Source organism: Mchenga conophoros, linkage group LG5, assembly GCF_057382185.1.
Source record: "Mchenga conophoros isolate Kocher_MC1m ecotype Shallow Benthic linkage group LG5, M_conophoros_male_GT1.1, whole genome shotgun sequence".
Taxonomy (NCBI): domain Eukaryota; kingdom Metazoa; phylum Chordata; class Actinopteri; order Cichliformes; family Cichlidae; genus Mchenga; species Mchenga conophoros.
Genome location: NC_140530.1, coordinates 36,723,827 through 36,737,748, shown reverse-complemented (window position 1 = coordinate 36,737,748; position 13,922 = coordinate 36,723,827). Strand labels below are relative to the sequence as shown.

The 13,922-nt window shown below is 40.4% G+C and overlaps 1 protein-coding gene across 1 annotated transcript; it reads left to right on the top strand.

The window, feature by feature from the left end:
• The first annotated feature begins 3,050 nt into the window (after positions 1-3,050).
• On the top strand, positions 3,051-13,420 carry LOC146575037 (uncharacterized). The gene is made up of 5 exons (XM_085275237.1): positions 3,051-3,279; positions 3,963-4,098; positions 4,770-4,936; positions 9,901-10,194; positions 10,888-13,420. The coding sequence occupies exons 1-5, from the start codon at positions 3,213-3,215 to the stop codon at positions 11,061-11,063; spliced, it is 840 nt and encodes a 279-aa protein (XP_085131363.1). The 5' UTR covers positions 3,051-3,212; the 3' UTR covers positions 11,064-13,420.
• The last annotated feature ends 502 nt before the right edge of the window (positions 13,421-13,922 follow it).

Below are 13,922 nucleotides of genomic sequence, written 5' to 3'. Positions count from 1 at the left end.
CTAACTGTCTACACAGAACAGATTTTGTATACAAAAATCAGAGGAAACATTTAGATGTAAACATGCTGGAAGAAATCCACGGCAGACCCGGGTGTACCTTCATGCTTTTTAGCATCCTTTATTATCTCGGTCATGGTTGCTATACACACTCTGCTGCAGCTCTGCCTCTGCCAGCCATACACATCAACAAACAACTCCAAACACAGGACTCTACACAGATTTTAAGCTGGCGAGGCGTGATGCAATGGTGCACAGGTGCCCCCGCACACATTCCTTTCAATTTTGCTGCTCTATAGTAGATGTTTCGACCCCAATTCTCTCATAATTATACCAGGCCTTTTAAACTGTTAAAAAAAAAAACTTAATTTGTAATGATGGTCTGGGCAGTCACAGATTTAGCTCAGAATCAATATAGACTAAATAAAATAATTGACTAATATTATCCCGGATTACAACTGAAACAATTCAATAGTTTTAGATATAAATCTTCTCAGCTTTTAAGATTAGGATGACTTATTTTCTCTTTACTAAAAACTGTGTTTTGTGCTGGATCAGGTGCTGGGGTCAGTTACTAAGTAGGGTAAGTGCTGGTGGATGGTGCGATCTAGTGGTTTACAGCAAAAAACAAAAAGGAGGCGAGTCGTTGAAGGTTAAAATGGTTTGTTTGCTCTGGTTTTCATTATATGATACTTGGTCAGTTCTAAGACAAAAAGCTTTTAATTGAAAGCAGTTATGAATAAAACCCATTCTGATCCCTGAATTCTGGCGAACATGAGGCAAGTGATGATTTCAGCTGACCAGTCTTCATGAACTATTCTAATTTTGATGAAACTGAGCTGCTATGAACTGAAACTGCATCAACTATCAAATGTAATTGTCAGAGTTCAAATGTTATATTATCTCTGTTATACGTGACCTCAGTGTGTGGGTCCAGTCATCATTTATGTTATGTTATGTGTGTTTTTATGTTAGCATCTTTAACCTGCTTTCTCACTTCTCTGATTTGTTCTCACTGCTGAACAAATCAGAGAAGGCGGAGCTTGGTGTTTAACAGCTGGTGTCAGGGTCTATTTCTCCCGATCTGCACCTGCATACCTATTTTATATTTCTGTTGCATTTAAAGCTTCATTTAGGTTGAGTTGGGATTCAGCGGCACTTCTGTTTTGGTTTTAACGTACACTGAACAAAAATATAAACGCAACACCTTTGTTACTGCTCCCATTCCCCATGGGATGGACGTAGAGACCTAAAATTCATTCCAGATACACAATATAACCATCCCTCCCAAACAGTGGTCACAAATCAGTCCAAATGTGTGGTAGTGGGCACATCTGCTATATTGAGATAATCCATCCCACCTCACAGGTGTGCCACATCAGGATGCTGATCTGACATCATGAGTAGTGCACAGGTGTACCTCAGACTGCCCACAACAAAAGGCCACCCTGGAATGTGGCAAAGATCACTGACATAACAAAATACAGCAGATGTGAGTGAAGTTGCCCCCCCCCACCTTCAAATCCAACAAAATTGATGTCAAACGCTTGTGCTGGTTTGTGCTGCAAAAATTTTTGTGTGTGCCGCTATCATTTTAAAAATATTAATAAAATAACATCCTGATGTGTGCTTAATCATCCAGGTAAGTAAATCCCAAAAGGTTGATTCTGTTCATCTGGACATTTTCAGTTGGAGAAACATTTCGTCACTCATCCAAGTGACTTCTTCAGTCTCAGCTGACTGTAGGTTTCTCCAACCTTATAAACAGTACATTTGCATAGTGAAGGAAACTAGCACCACTGAATGAACAATGTGCTGGGGGGTTACTTCCATGATTATTAGTATGCAAATTCTTATGACCATTGATCAATGACAACTAATCAAAGCCTATTGATCAATGGCCCTGAGTACCATTTACAGAAAGTGGGGAATGGCTACACAGCATTGTATGATGGCGAAAGATGTACCCTTGGGCCCCCCTTCTCGATTCAGAGATGGCCAGCATCCTGACAGCCCGATGGATGAAGCTGTCTCTCAGTCTGCGTGTTCTGGCCCGGAGGCTCTTCAGTATCCTTCCTGATGGCAGCAAACTGGAAGCACAGTGGTTAGCACTGTTGCCGCACAGCAAGAAGGTCCTGAGTTCAATTCCACCATCAGGCCGGGGTCTTTCTGTGTGGAGTTTGCATGTTCTCCCCGTGTTTGCGTGGGTTCTCTCCGGGTACTCCGGCTTCCTCCCACTGTCCAAAGACATGCAGTTTGTGGGGATAGGTTAATTGGAAAATCCACATTGCCACTAGGTGTGAATGTGCGAGTGAATGTGAGTGTGAATGGTTGTCTGTCCCTATGTGTTTTCTGAAAATAAATGATCAAGCTCTGCATGTGTGTACAGCAAAGACAATATGAGCAACAATACAAACTTTGAGAAACTTCTCACGCTCTCAATACCGTGTTTTCACTGTATTTATTTTTAAAGTTATGATTAAACAAAGAAATAAATGCACAATTTGCGACGATCAACCATTTCCGTTGAAATCGAGTCAATTTGTGACAGTTATTACTTAGAGATAAATTACACAAAAAACTCTTGTTTGCAGGCTTGTTGGAGCCCCTTCTGTCACTGGGGCTCTGGGTAATCAGCCCCAAATTAATTTAAATATTGTAAAATGTCACTAAATGAGCACGAAAGAAAAACAAAGCAAAAAATAAAACAAAAAAAATAATGATCAACTTCCGCCGCGGAAGTACTTCCTGTGGAGGTCTGCCACATTGTCTGCAGCCGCTTTAAAAACATCCGTTATAGTTAAGTTCTTTTCCGTGTTTATTGTAGTTTTCACGCTTCGTAAAACGTTTTTATACAGAACATCTACGGTCGTAGCCAAAAACTGCGTATAAAGACGTATTAATATGCTCACGAGCTACTTTTAAGCATCTTGTAATCGTCGTTCCAACACAGTGTGTTTGATTTGATTCGTAGACCCCGAATATGGTGCCGCGCTCCCACAATGCATTGCGGCGTGACGTCAACTCCAAAGCCCTATAAACAGTCCATGAATAGAAACAGTTTGGCAGTGGGCTGGAACATGAACCGAGCGAGGCAGCTCCGGGAATAGACGAGCTTTGCCGCAGTCGAAGAGTCCATCACACCCCCTCCTCCTCCTCCGGAGCTGTCGAAGACTCTCAGTTCCTTGACTGAATCCGGGAGTGTTGGAGTAGACATGGCGCCAGGCCTGTCCACTATTGTTGCGTTGGCTTTGTATGTGGTCCTGTTCCCTTGTGTTTCCGGTAAGTTTGACTGTTTTAATCTGTAAACGGTCGCTGTTCGCATTAGCTATCGAACTGCGTGTTGTCTCAGGCCGCCACGCAGTCTGTGATGTTAGCGTCACATCGATATTAGACCGCTGTTTGGGCGATGTCACAGACGGTCGTCGTTAAAGTTACAGCTCGTGTTTTAAACCTTTTAAAAAGACCGAAAGATTAGTTTGTTACAGCCTCATTTTATTTGTTGAAAGCCATGTGCACGGTAATGGGGGTTTACGTACGGCTGTTTTCTAACGTTTCAGCTCATAGTTACCATCAAGCATAATCTGGTCGCAAAAGCTGCCAGTTAATTAGGTACAGAGCAGGGTACAGCTCGGTTGTAGTATAAGAAACATGTGAAAGATAATTTGGCAGCAGTGGAAACTACATCATCCAAAGTACCCACAAAGTGGAAACAGCGGGGTTTTAAACTGAGGATAAATAAGGGTGTGAAAACGTCTCTGTACAGTGTCGTAGACTTCAACAACACCCAGAGCTACAGCCTCTGAAATGAAACTGAAGGTGAATCAACAGTTTCCCAAAAGTCACCAAGTTGCAGTGCTGAAAAGTGAAATTTCATAACTAATAATTAAACTAATTGATTTATTTGAAATGATTTATTGACGATTGAGCTAATTTTTGCTGCCCCTCTTTCTGCTCTGTTACAGCAGGGGACGACTGCCTGGCCTACACGGGCCAAAGTGTCCAGAAATGCTATTCAGGATATTGCTGTGGGAACTGCTATTACAGATATTGTTGTTCAAGTTATTACAGTCGTTTTAAAGAAGATGACCAAAAAAAGTGGTATGTTTTTCTCCTTCAATCTATTTTCGATGTTGGTTTCATTTTTTCCCCCTTTTCTCTGTGTAATTACAGCCAAGTGTGTGTTTTAGGCCGTTAAGAAACAGGAAGTAAGGTTTTCCTGTGCACGACCACCAGCATAGAGCTGAAGTGTGAGTCAGCTACAGCTTGCACCGAGGCCTTCATTCACATTATCCCTAAGATTAATAGACCATACTCCTCCACATGCCTGCTGTAGCACTGACAGGTTATCTGTTCTTTTTGAAACCACTGAACTACAGTGAATTCAGCTTCTCATAAAAATATCTCCCAAAGCCCAGAAAAAGGACCTTTTGTATGTTTTCTGCTGGTTTATGAAAGGTGACACACCTGCAAACACAAACTCTGAGGAAAGGGAGGCAGCACCGTGGTTCTACTTGAACTATAGTATCAGGAGTTGTTTTTGTTGTGTAGTGCTTTGAAGGTCTGGAAATTGTAGCGTACTAGTAAATACATGATGGCCTTGTTAATTATTTCATCATACTTTGGGTTTGTGATTAATTCCAGTTTTAAAAAGGTCCTAAAATGGTTAAATTTGACTTGGTGACTTGTAAATGTTTCCTTTTTCTGTTTTGTAGTAAGTTAATGTCATGTAAAGACAATTTTTCATACTAATTTCTTTTTTTCCTTTTCAGCTCCAATAATGTTGATAGCTTCAACAGTGCTAGTTATGAGTATCATATCGATAATACGTTACCCATGGTGGCTGGTATTGTGGGCTCCATCATTTTTGTACTCATCTTCATCTGCTGCTGCGTCTGCCCCTGCTGTTGCCTGTACAACATGTGCCGCAAACCACGCCGTAAGTTTTACTAATTCTGTCTTTGATTGTTTAAGCCAAGAATGGACAATATATTTTCCCAAGGGCCGCAATAAGGGTCTAATTGTAGCATCTGCTCTTACCAGTAGCAGTTTATGAAGAGTTAATGTGCTGAATTGAGTTCAGCTCATTCAGCTGGTGCATTGTAATGTGAAGACCCTGCAGAAAGGTCAGTGCAGTTGAAAACAGCTGGCAGACACGTGGACGCTCACTGTGTGATGATTACATCAGTCAGACCAGGAAGACTCGGAGATGCAAAAAGTATAACGAGGGCCTTAGATAAATAAATGTAACGGCATTAGTCGCGTTGCACGACTGGTGCTTTTAAATCTTTCTATCACCTTTATATCGAGGACCCATTAGCGCGAGTCATACTGTCGTGTATGCACATTTTCTCTGCAGACTCGGGGAACAAGCTTACACAAGTCACATACCTAAGCTCGTCTACAGCACATCCCAAACCTCATGTGGTCTCTGATTCAAGAAGCTTTTTCATGGCACTGGGAGAATCTTCTACAGTTCAGGGGATTTCTGACACATTGAAGTAATTGTTACTTATTGGCAATTATTGCACGTAAAGTAACCACAACCTTTAGCGGTGACACTTCCTATTTTTAGTATGTAGACAGCGTGTAGGCCCGTGCTGATGCATCTGCAACATGTTGCTGCACTTTTGCAGGTTGTCTGCTCTCGGCCAACAAGCAACACTTTTTAAAAAAACAGTCTGCTGTTGAGCTTCTCACCTACATAGACACGAATGTCTGCTTTTTTTTGCCATGTCTTAAAGAAGCCAGACTCTTGGTTTCTAGTGAGTTGGAGGATTTGTCCGTGTAGTTTTTGAAGCAGATCATGAGGGGACTCATTTGAAGACTGTTGGCCCACCCACCACATGACTTTCATTATTGCAAAATGTAGCCTGACGACTAACATCACAGCTGAGGCACAGTGCACCACCTGACCTAATGTTTCAGAATCACTACAGTATACAGAGGCTTTGTGAACCCTTCAGAGCTGTGAAGTTCCTCATTCTCACTTTGTGTTTCTCTGGTTTGTTGTACAAGTTTTGGCTTTTCAGTGATTCTCTTGGTGAGAGTTTACCCCTCAGAACGATGACTCAGCATGTCATTAAAGATAATTGCTGTTTAGAGTTGGTGCCAAACTACGATGCTGCTTTATTTGTTTCTCTTCAGGGGTCATGTCTTTACTTGACTTTTGAATCTGCTTACTTTGAGTACTTTGAGTTTCCCACAAATGGAAACACCAGCTTTAAGTTGCTTAGAGTTAGAGCAGGGCGATATGACCAAAAATATTTATCACGATATACATTTGAAAATTTGTATATCGATATAACTGACACTAGACAAAATACTTTACAACTCCACAACTTTATTAGTGCAAAAAACCCATCAATGTATTTTTACTTGAACAAGCAGCTGTTTTCTAAGTGCATTAAAGCGATATAAAAAATTTTACCGTGCAAATGCAAATTTCTCGCTGACAGTTTAACCAAAAGGCATTTCCAGTGGAAACTGGCCGACATATCCTCAGCATAACCATGTATAATATCCACAAAACTTAAAAACAGGTTATACACACACAATACGGTAACATTATGTTGAAGCTCAGTACGTATCACTCCGCGAGGCTCCTGCCTACGATAGCCGTAATGCTCAGACAATCCATCAAGCGGTGCAGCTTCGTAGCTCAGCAAAGTCGGACTGAAACATTTAACAGATTTTCAAGCGCCGTGCACATAAAATCGTTTCGAGGTCAGTAAACACAACCAGAGTTCATACATAAGGCACACGGGATTATAAGGGGCGCTGTCGACTTTCAGAAAAATCAAAGGATTGATTTTAAGTGCGCCGTATTTTCCAAACAACACGGTAATAACGACGGCCCGCTAGCATGCCCTACCAAAAATAGTGCTTTGTTGTGTATCTGACGGACAAAGGCTAAACCAGTTCCACACCAGTGAAGTTGCAGCATTTCTACAAACCAGTTCTGGTTCATCAGTTTCATTCAACGATCCGCTTTCGCTCTCCTCATTCTCCGTCACCGCCATGCTTTTTCCGCCATGTGCGTATGAAAACAAAGGCTCTGCGCATGCGTGTTTTATCCATATTCTATTGCGATATTTCATTTTCTTATCATTGCCCAACATTTTACCGGTATTACCGTGAACAGTATGATATGGCCCAGCCCTACTTGGAGTCACCTGCACAGGTGTTTATGTCTGTTTAACCACAACTCCAGCGTTCCTAAGTCCTAAGTGTCTTTATATATTTTTTCCACTCTCAAATCTCACCCAACTACAGCCAGAAATGAACTGATGCTATTAAACCAACTTTGGCATCATCACAACACTTTGCAGAGGACTGTGGTATATCTGGATGTGTTCTCTGTTTGTGTTAGCGATCCCTCAATGGATCGTACTTTGACCCCTCTCCACGGGGTGACCTACTGCCTTATTTTGCTGTTGGCACCACTCTAAACGAGGCTCCTGGATACACCAGATTGTTAGTCAGTATGATCAACACGTTTTTGGGGGAAATACTCACATAGCAAACCAAGAAAAACTTATACTATTAAAGACAGCAAATAGCATTTCCCAGTGTCGTATTAACATAGCGAGACTGTTTGAAGTTGCTTAGGAATTCAGTGCAATGCAGATTTATTGTGATAACCACATAGGTTAAGTGTAGCTTATGTAACATTTATTCTTTTCTCTCACCTCAGAAGTTTGACTGTTTCTTTATTTTTAGATCACAAATCATTTTTGTGATGTCGTGAAGCTCTCTCTATCATATAAATAGTTGACCCAGGCTAACTACTACTTTCCTCTTCACCTTCTTTGATTTCTCTCATAAAGCATCGTTTTTTTTTTTTTTGTTTTTTTTCCTTTTGGATGGATGTTTTTCCAAAGGCGTCTATTTATCTGTCGATAACACATTCACATTGAATGTAAATTCCAGTTTATCCCTTTTCCTCCTGTTCCACTTTTTCCTCACAACAGACAAAGACCGCTGAAAGTAGTTCCTGAAAGCGTCACTGTTTAGTCCAGAAAATGCAGATGAATATTTGACACATTTTTAAACTAAACAGGTTTCTTTTGGGACCTTTTTCTTTTTTTTTTTAACCCTTGGTATTTGAGTGGGAAGTGTGATGTCACACACTGTGTAGGGAAGATGGAACATTGTGGGCTTTTCATTGGCTTTCTTGAGAGTAATGAAAATATCCCACATCATCAGTCTTGTCCATTAAATATCTGGTGAACTGGCCTTTTTTCTACCTGTAACTCTACTTAATGTGCCTTATTTACTTTCCTCAAAAATACATCAAAATCACAGGCTTAAATATACAGAGGAGGAGGTTGTTGCATTTCTCAGTTAGTGAAGGAGAAACGAGGAGAGAAAGAGGAATCTCCCATATAGGTGAAGAGGGCACCGGCCTTCAATAGGAAAGAGAAAACTTTGACAGATTATTTTGCCAAGAATGCAGCGCTCAACTCTTTATCTGCGGTAGATTATAAACATTGTATTCCACTTTATCCTCCTTAATTCCACAATTCCCTGAAACAGTTCTTTCTACTATCCTGTGTTTTTGAAACCGCTAATGTCCATGGCCACATCTTGATCGGCTTCCCTAAAAAGAATTTAAAAAAAATTCTGCTCAATAGAGGAAAGCATCTGACTCCACACGTCCATATTTATGTTTACAGAGACGTGCATTCACCATAATGAACGCTCTTCCCAGTTCTTGCACCTCCTGTCAGCTTTGTCAGTCGGCTGGTTAATGTTTTGCTGTTAGGCGACAGTCTTCTGGCGGAGAGGCTAAAATGCAAGTGAGGAACGCAGTCTGGCTTCCTTGGCTGCCTCAGTTCCAGTGGTATGATGGGATCAAATCCAGGAAGTCAGAGCTCCACTCATTGTTTCTATGACAACCACAGACTGGAAAGAAAAAAAAAAGAAAGAAAAGAAAGCCATCCTACGTCATTTACAGGAAGTGGTCGTGAAGATGTTGAAGAACATCTTCGTTACACCCCCAGGTGGTTTTTTTTCCCCCTCTTTCTTTCATTTTTACTGAGCTTACACAGCGATGGGTTTACACTCTGAGTGTGACTATGGCAGGGCTGTTTCTTCATTAGGCGAAGCTAGAGAGGATGATCGAGGATGTTTACTTAAGACTGCACCCTTTTCTTGTCTTTCTCTGATTAATATTCAGTTTTCAGTCATTCTTTATAAGAATATTATCCATACATTATGATACACATCGAAGACGTTTTGGATCTTGGCTGTTAATTATTTGGCTAATTACCAGCCAGGATATCCTGTCTTCTGTGTTTAAGCTGTAGTGTTAGAAGATCCATTTGCAGGAATCGAAACTGTAAACTATTTTTGTTTTCTTTTTTTTTTTTTTTTTTTTTTCTTGACAGCTGGGTTTTTACAGTTGGTTAATTGCAGAAGTTGCGTAGCTCTTGCCTCATATTTGTCCAAGGCAAGTTACTTGTGTGTTTAACTTGGTGGCATGTTCCAAACAAGTTCAGGACATTTGGATCATTTTATTTGTGCTGTTGGTTGGTCTGTAATCCTCTGTTATCTCATATCCTCCTGGATACAAACAGAATAGGAAGTACAAATACCTTTGACTCTACTGGAATCTCTTTTGAGATCGTTTTTCCTGATGTGTTTAAATCTTTCTGCACTGGCAATCACGACAAAGCCAATGTGGATTTAGTACATATGCCTATGGAGTGTGTTATGTGTGTAATAAACATTTATAAGGGTTTATGAGGATGTCTTTTTTTTTTTTTTTTTTAAGTGAAACTAGTTTGAATCCTTTTATCTCCATACCTGAATAATTCCTCCTGTAGTTGTACTCCTACACTGCATGTAAAACAGCCAAAGTTTTCTATATTTCTAATCTATTTGTTTGTTTAATTGCAGCTGTGGTAGCGACCACTACCCACACCACAGTGGTCACCACCACCACTCCTCAGCGTTACCCGCAGCAACCAACTGCAGTACCTGGACAATCGCAGTCCTACCAGGGAATGCCCTACCAGCCAGTACCAGCTCAGTCTGGCTATCCAGCTCAGTCTGGCTATCCAGCTCAGTCTGGCTATCCAGCTCAGTCTGGCTATCCAGCTCAGCCGGGCTATGCAGCTCAGTCCATGCCCACATCACCCTACCATGGACAACCATTCACACCAGGACCACCACCATCTTATCAGGATGCAAGTAAGTGTGAATTTTCCTCATCCCTGTAATTAACAAACATTGTGTTGGTCTAGCTTTAAATAGGCTTTGAACACCAAAACAGTGTGTTTGAGGAAATGCTGATTGAAGCTTCTAACTGGGAAAAGGAGCTGCTCTGTCCAAAAATATCTCAAACAAACAAGCATGCCAGTATTTGTTGTGATTTTCACAACAGTATAAAGAATTCTTAATCACAAAAATGCAGAAAATGCTAAAATTTTAATTATATCATCATAAATGTTCAAACTTTTTATGCAAATCAAGGATGTTTGAGCAGAAAGCCCTGTTGATTTGAGACTGAATGACTGTAATTTAATTGTAGCCACTTATAAAATGCAGGTTAGATGTTTAGTTTTTATTGTAGAAGAATATTCTGAAGGTGTAGCTTTTTCAAACTGATCTGTGCAAAACAAAGGTTTTCGGATAGAATTAAAGAGTTTTTTAAAGAAATGCTCGACATTATTAACTATTGTGTTTCATTAAATGTTTTCAGATTTAGCAATAATATTTTGCAATTATGCAAAACAGCTGTATTCAATGTAGAGGTGGAAACTGCGGTTGCATAGACGTGGGTCTTTTGAGGTTTTTCTAAAAAGGGAAATGAAACATTCAAGCTGCAGAGCTGAAGTTGAGGTTGTGTTCATTGTCACGCCAACTTCATTTTTTTGTTTCCAGCTGGCCCTGCCCATCCTCCACAACAGATGCCTTACAGCCAGGCTGCGTTCACACCCGGCCAGCCGGCGTACCCGCTGAAGCCTCCGACCCAGCCGCAGCCCAACGTTCCACCTGCAGGCGCAGACTTCCTAGTCCAGCCTCCATACAACCCAGCTTTTGTTGCACCACCACCCTAGCCTGGATAGTGGACGTCCGTGCTGCAGCACTCTGCTGAAATGGAAGTTTGTTCTTTGAATCAAGAAGAGAAACCTCAGAGTAACTTGGTTCATTGTTGCCTGTATTTGGGAATTTTAGGGCGGTGCTGATTCAGCAGTTCTGTTGAACAGTTACCAAGTGAAAATTATGTTTTTTACTTGCATTGCATGGGCATGCAATATGCATATTCTTTTTTGGGGTCCATCTTTAGTTATTTTGAGAAATGAAACATGAGACCACTGTTTCTCACTGCTTTAAGTACTTTTTTCAGCCTCATTCCTCAGCGTATCCCTCTTGCCTTTACTATCCACCAGCCAAACTACCTGGCCTCTACAGTGACTGCAGTCAGATTCAGTGGTTGATCTTAAGGTGTCTCAGTGTCTGTAGCCATTTTCCCACTGCCATCTGGCAGCTGTTTGCAGGTCGATGAAGTGCTTTGATCCTTTATTCCCTGTATTTTCCTTGTATCACCTTGTAAATAATGTTACATGGGAACAAATTGTAAGTGTGCAGCATTTATCACTGGAGGGTTTATACCTTAAAATTATTTGTGTTATGTGAGTTGACCAGAAGTGTTTCCTGAGCACACAAATTCCACGTAGTTAACAAGTGTTCAGCACACACTCCAGTTCCAATTCACCGAAACACGCCTCGCACACAGGGATGATTTGCTTTACATTTTGATGTTTACGTACACAGAAGAATTGGCATTAAGATGTTGTTTTCCCGTCATTACTCAGGTTTTATTTGCCCGTCCTACAACCACATTTCCAACCGGGCTGGGATGCTGTGTAAGCTGCAGAAAAATGCTGAATGCTAGCTGTAACGTGTGCGCTAATGTACCAAACATTCAGATGGGCTCGATCCCTTAAATTGTGATTGGTCAGACAGCAGGAGCGTTTTCCACAGCCCATCTTAAATAAACACGGGCCCAGAAAATCCTGGAATAAGATGAACTCTATATTAATATAGAGTCCAGCAGTGTTGTTGAGCCCATGCAGCATTTTCCAGTATAAAACTGATATTTAATTTGTCCTTTTATGTAAAGAGTTTCCCAGTTTATCAGAATGTTTTTGTGATATTAGGTAAAATACACTGTCTCCAGATGGCTATCGTGATTTGTTGCTCTTAAGAAATTGTTGCTTATTACATTGACAAATATTTTAAACTGTTTGCTTGCACGGTCTTTTAAAGAGTGCCGGACCGCTCTCCATTTCCAGCTCTAAGTCGTCTAAATCTTGCCAATGCTCTTTTTGAATCCAATCCTTTGTTATTGCCAGTTAGTTGAATTTATTTATGAAGTTGTATGTAGCATCCCAACTTTGTTGTAAACGGGGTTGCACATCTAACTGAGCTGAAATGCGCTGGCAGCTTCTGGTTACTTTACCAAAGGAGATTCTTTTCTTTTCAGTTAACCAAACAATAACATGATGAGCGCATGTTAAACACAAACAATTGTGCCTTCCAGCCACATTACCTGCAGAAACATACATGCAATTCCAAATCATTTAAAATATCTTTTTCTACTTATTATGGAGTCTGTTTGCTTTATGTCACCATAAAGGCTTGAATGATGCACAATATTCAGCAGTGTCCTGTTTCCTGAGTCGTGCCATCAAACCTTCTCTCTAATGTTCTCACAACATTAAGTTTCTTTGGTATTGTTTAACTTGTTCTGTGTGTGTGTGTGTGTGTGTGTGTGTGTTTTCAAGTGTTGATTGTGGAAAAGAGCCACCACTTCTGCTTTCTGCTGGCTGAAATTACTTGAAGTGACTTTTTTTTTTCTTCTTCTCGTGACTCAGCTGATTCTGGAAAAGTACAGTTACAATTCATGTGACGTCCAGACCTTGACCTTCTCTGACAATGTATCATCCTCCTTTATTTAGACTTTGGCTTAAGTCAAACTCTGCGGCAAACTTTACATTTCAGTGTGCGTCAGTCACACCTCTGCAGCGGCCTTTGGGATCTACTCATGTTTGAGTCCCTGAATGTTAGCTAACGAAAGGGATGCAGTGTCACGTGTTTCTAGTTTTGTTTGTTACATCAGCTGACGAATAGAAAAACACTTGTTGGCTTTCCTTTTTCCTGCTTATATTCGTGTTCTTCCTGTGGTTTCTGTTCTCTGGCCAGTGTTGACTATTTTATTGATGCGTGTGTGGATTACAGTAGATTATGTTGTTTTCAGAGATTTATTCTTGCTCCAGTTCCCCCCTTTCCTTTAAAATCTAATAATTCCACTTTAAGAGTATATGTTGGACTTTCTTTGTGTGTTAATGTCATATTTTGTGAAAAAGACCTTATTACAAAGTTCAATAAAGTTTATTTTTTCTTTTCTTCAGTTGCTGGTTGTTTAATTTTCAGTTTGGTGAATTTGTGTTAATATATTATCGACAGCTATGAAATGGGCGACAGACTCAAACGAAAGAAAATGAACTGACATGTTGGTGAATACGTTTTAAAAATTATAAATAAAATACAAGTTAGTTTGGGGAGTGAAAATAATGACTGCACTAATATTTATGTTTAATGTATAACTTCAAAAGACTTCATATAATGGCATCTAGTCTAATTAATACAGGGTTATTGTTTAGTCTATATTATTTTATCTATTTTAGTATTTCCAGGGGGTTATTTAACACGTAAATAGGAAGGTTTCCACGTAGTTTGTTACAAATAGAGCTCAACATCAACCAGCTTGTTTCAGGGTTCCAGTTCTGACGTGTTTCCCACTGATTTTGGTCCATATTGATATGACATCATCACACAGTTGCCACAATGATGCAACTTTGCTGCCTCATTGGAAACAGATCTGGTGACTTTAAGGCCGTTTGAGTACAACG

What these genes read in the sequence shown, in the direction of transcription:
- LOC146575037 (XM_085275237.1), top strand. Translation starts at nt 3,213, where the DNA reads ATGGCGCCAGGCCTGTCCACTATTGTTGCGTTGGCTTTGTATGTGGTC. An exon ending in GAAGATGACCAAAAAAAGTG is followed by an intron (nt 4,099 to 4,769) that starts GTATGTTTTTCT and finishes TTTCCTTTTCAG; the next exon opens with CTCCAATAATGTTGATAGCT. An exon ending in CATGTGCCGCAAACCACGCC is followed by an intron (nt 4,937 to 9,900) that starts GTAAGTTTTACT and finishes GTTTAATTGCAG; the next exon opens with CTGTGGTAGCGACCACTACC.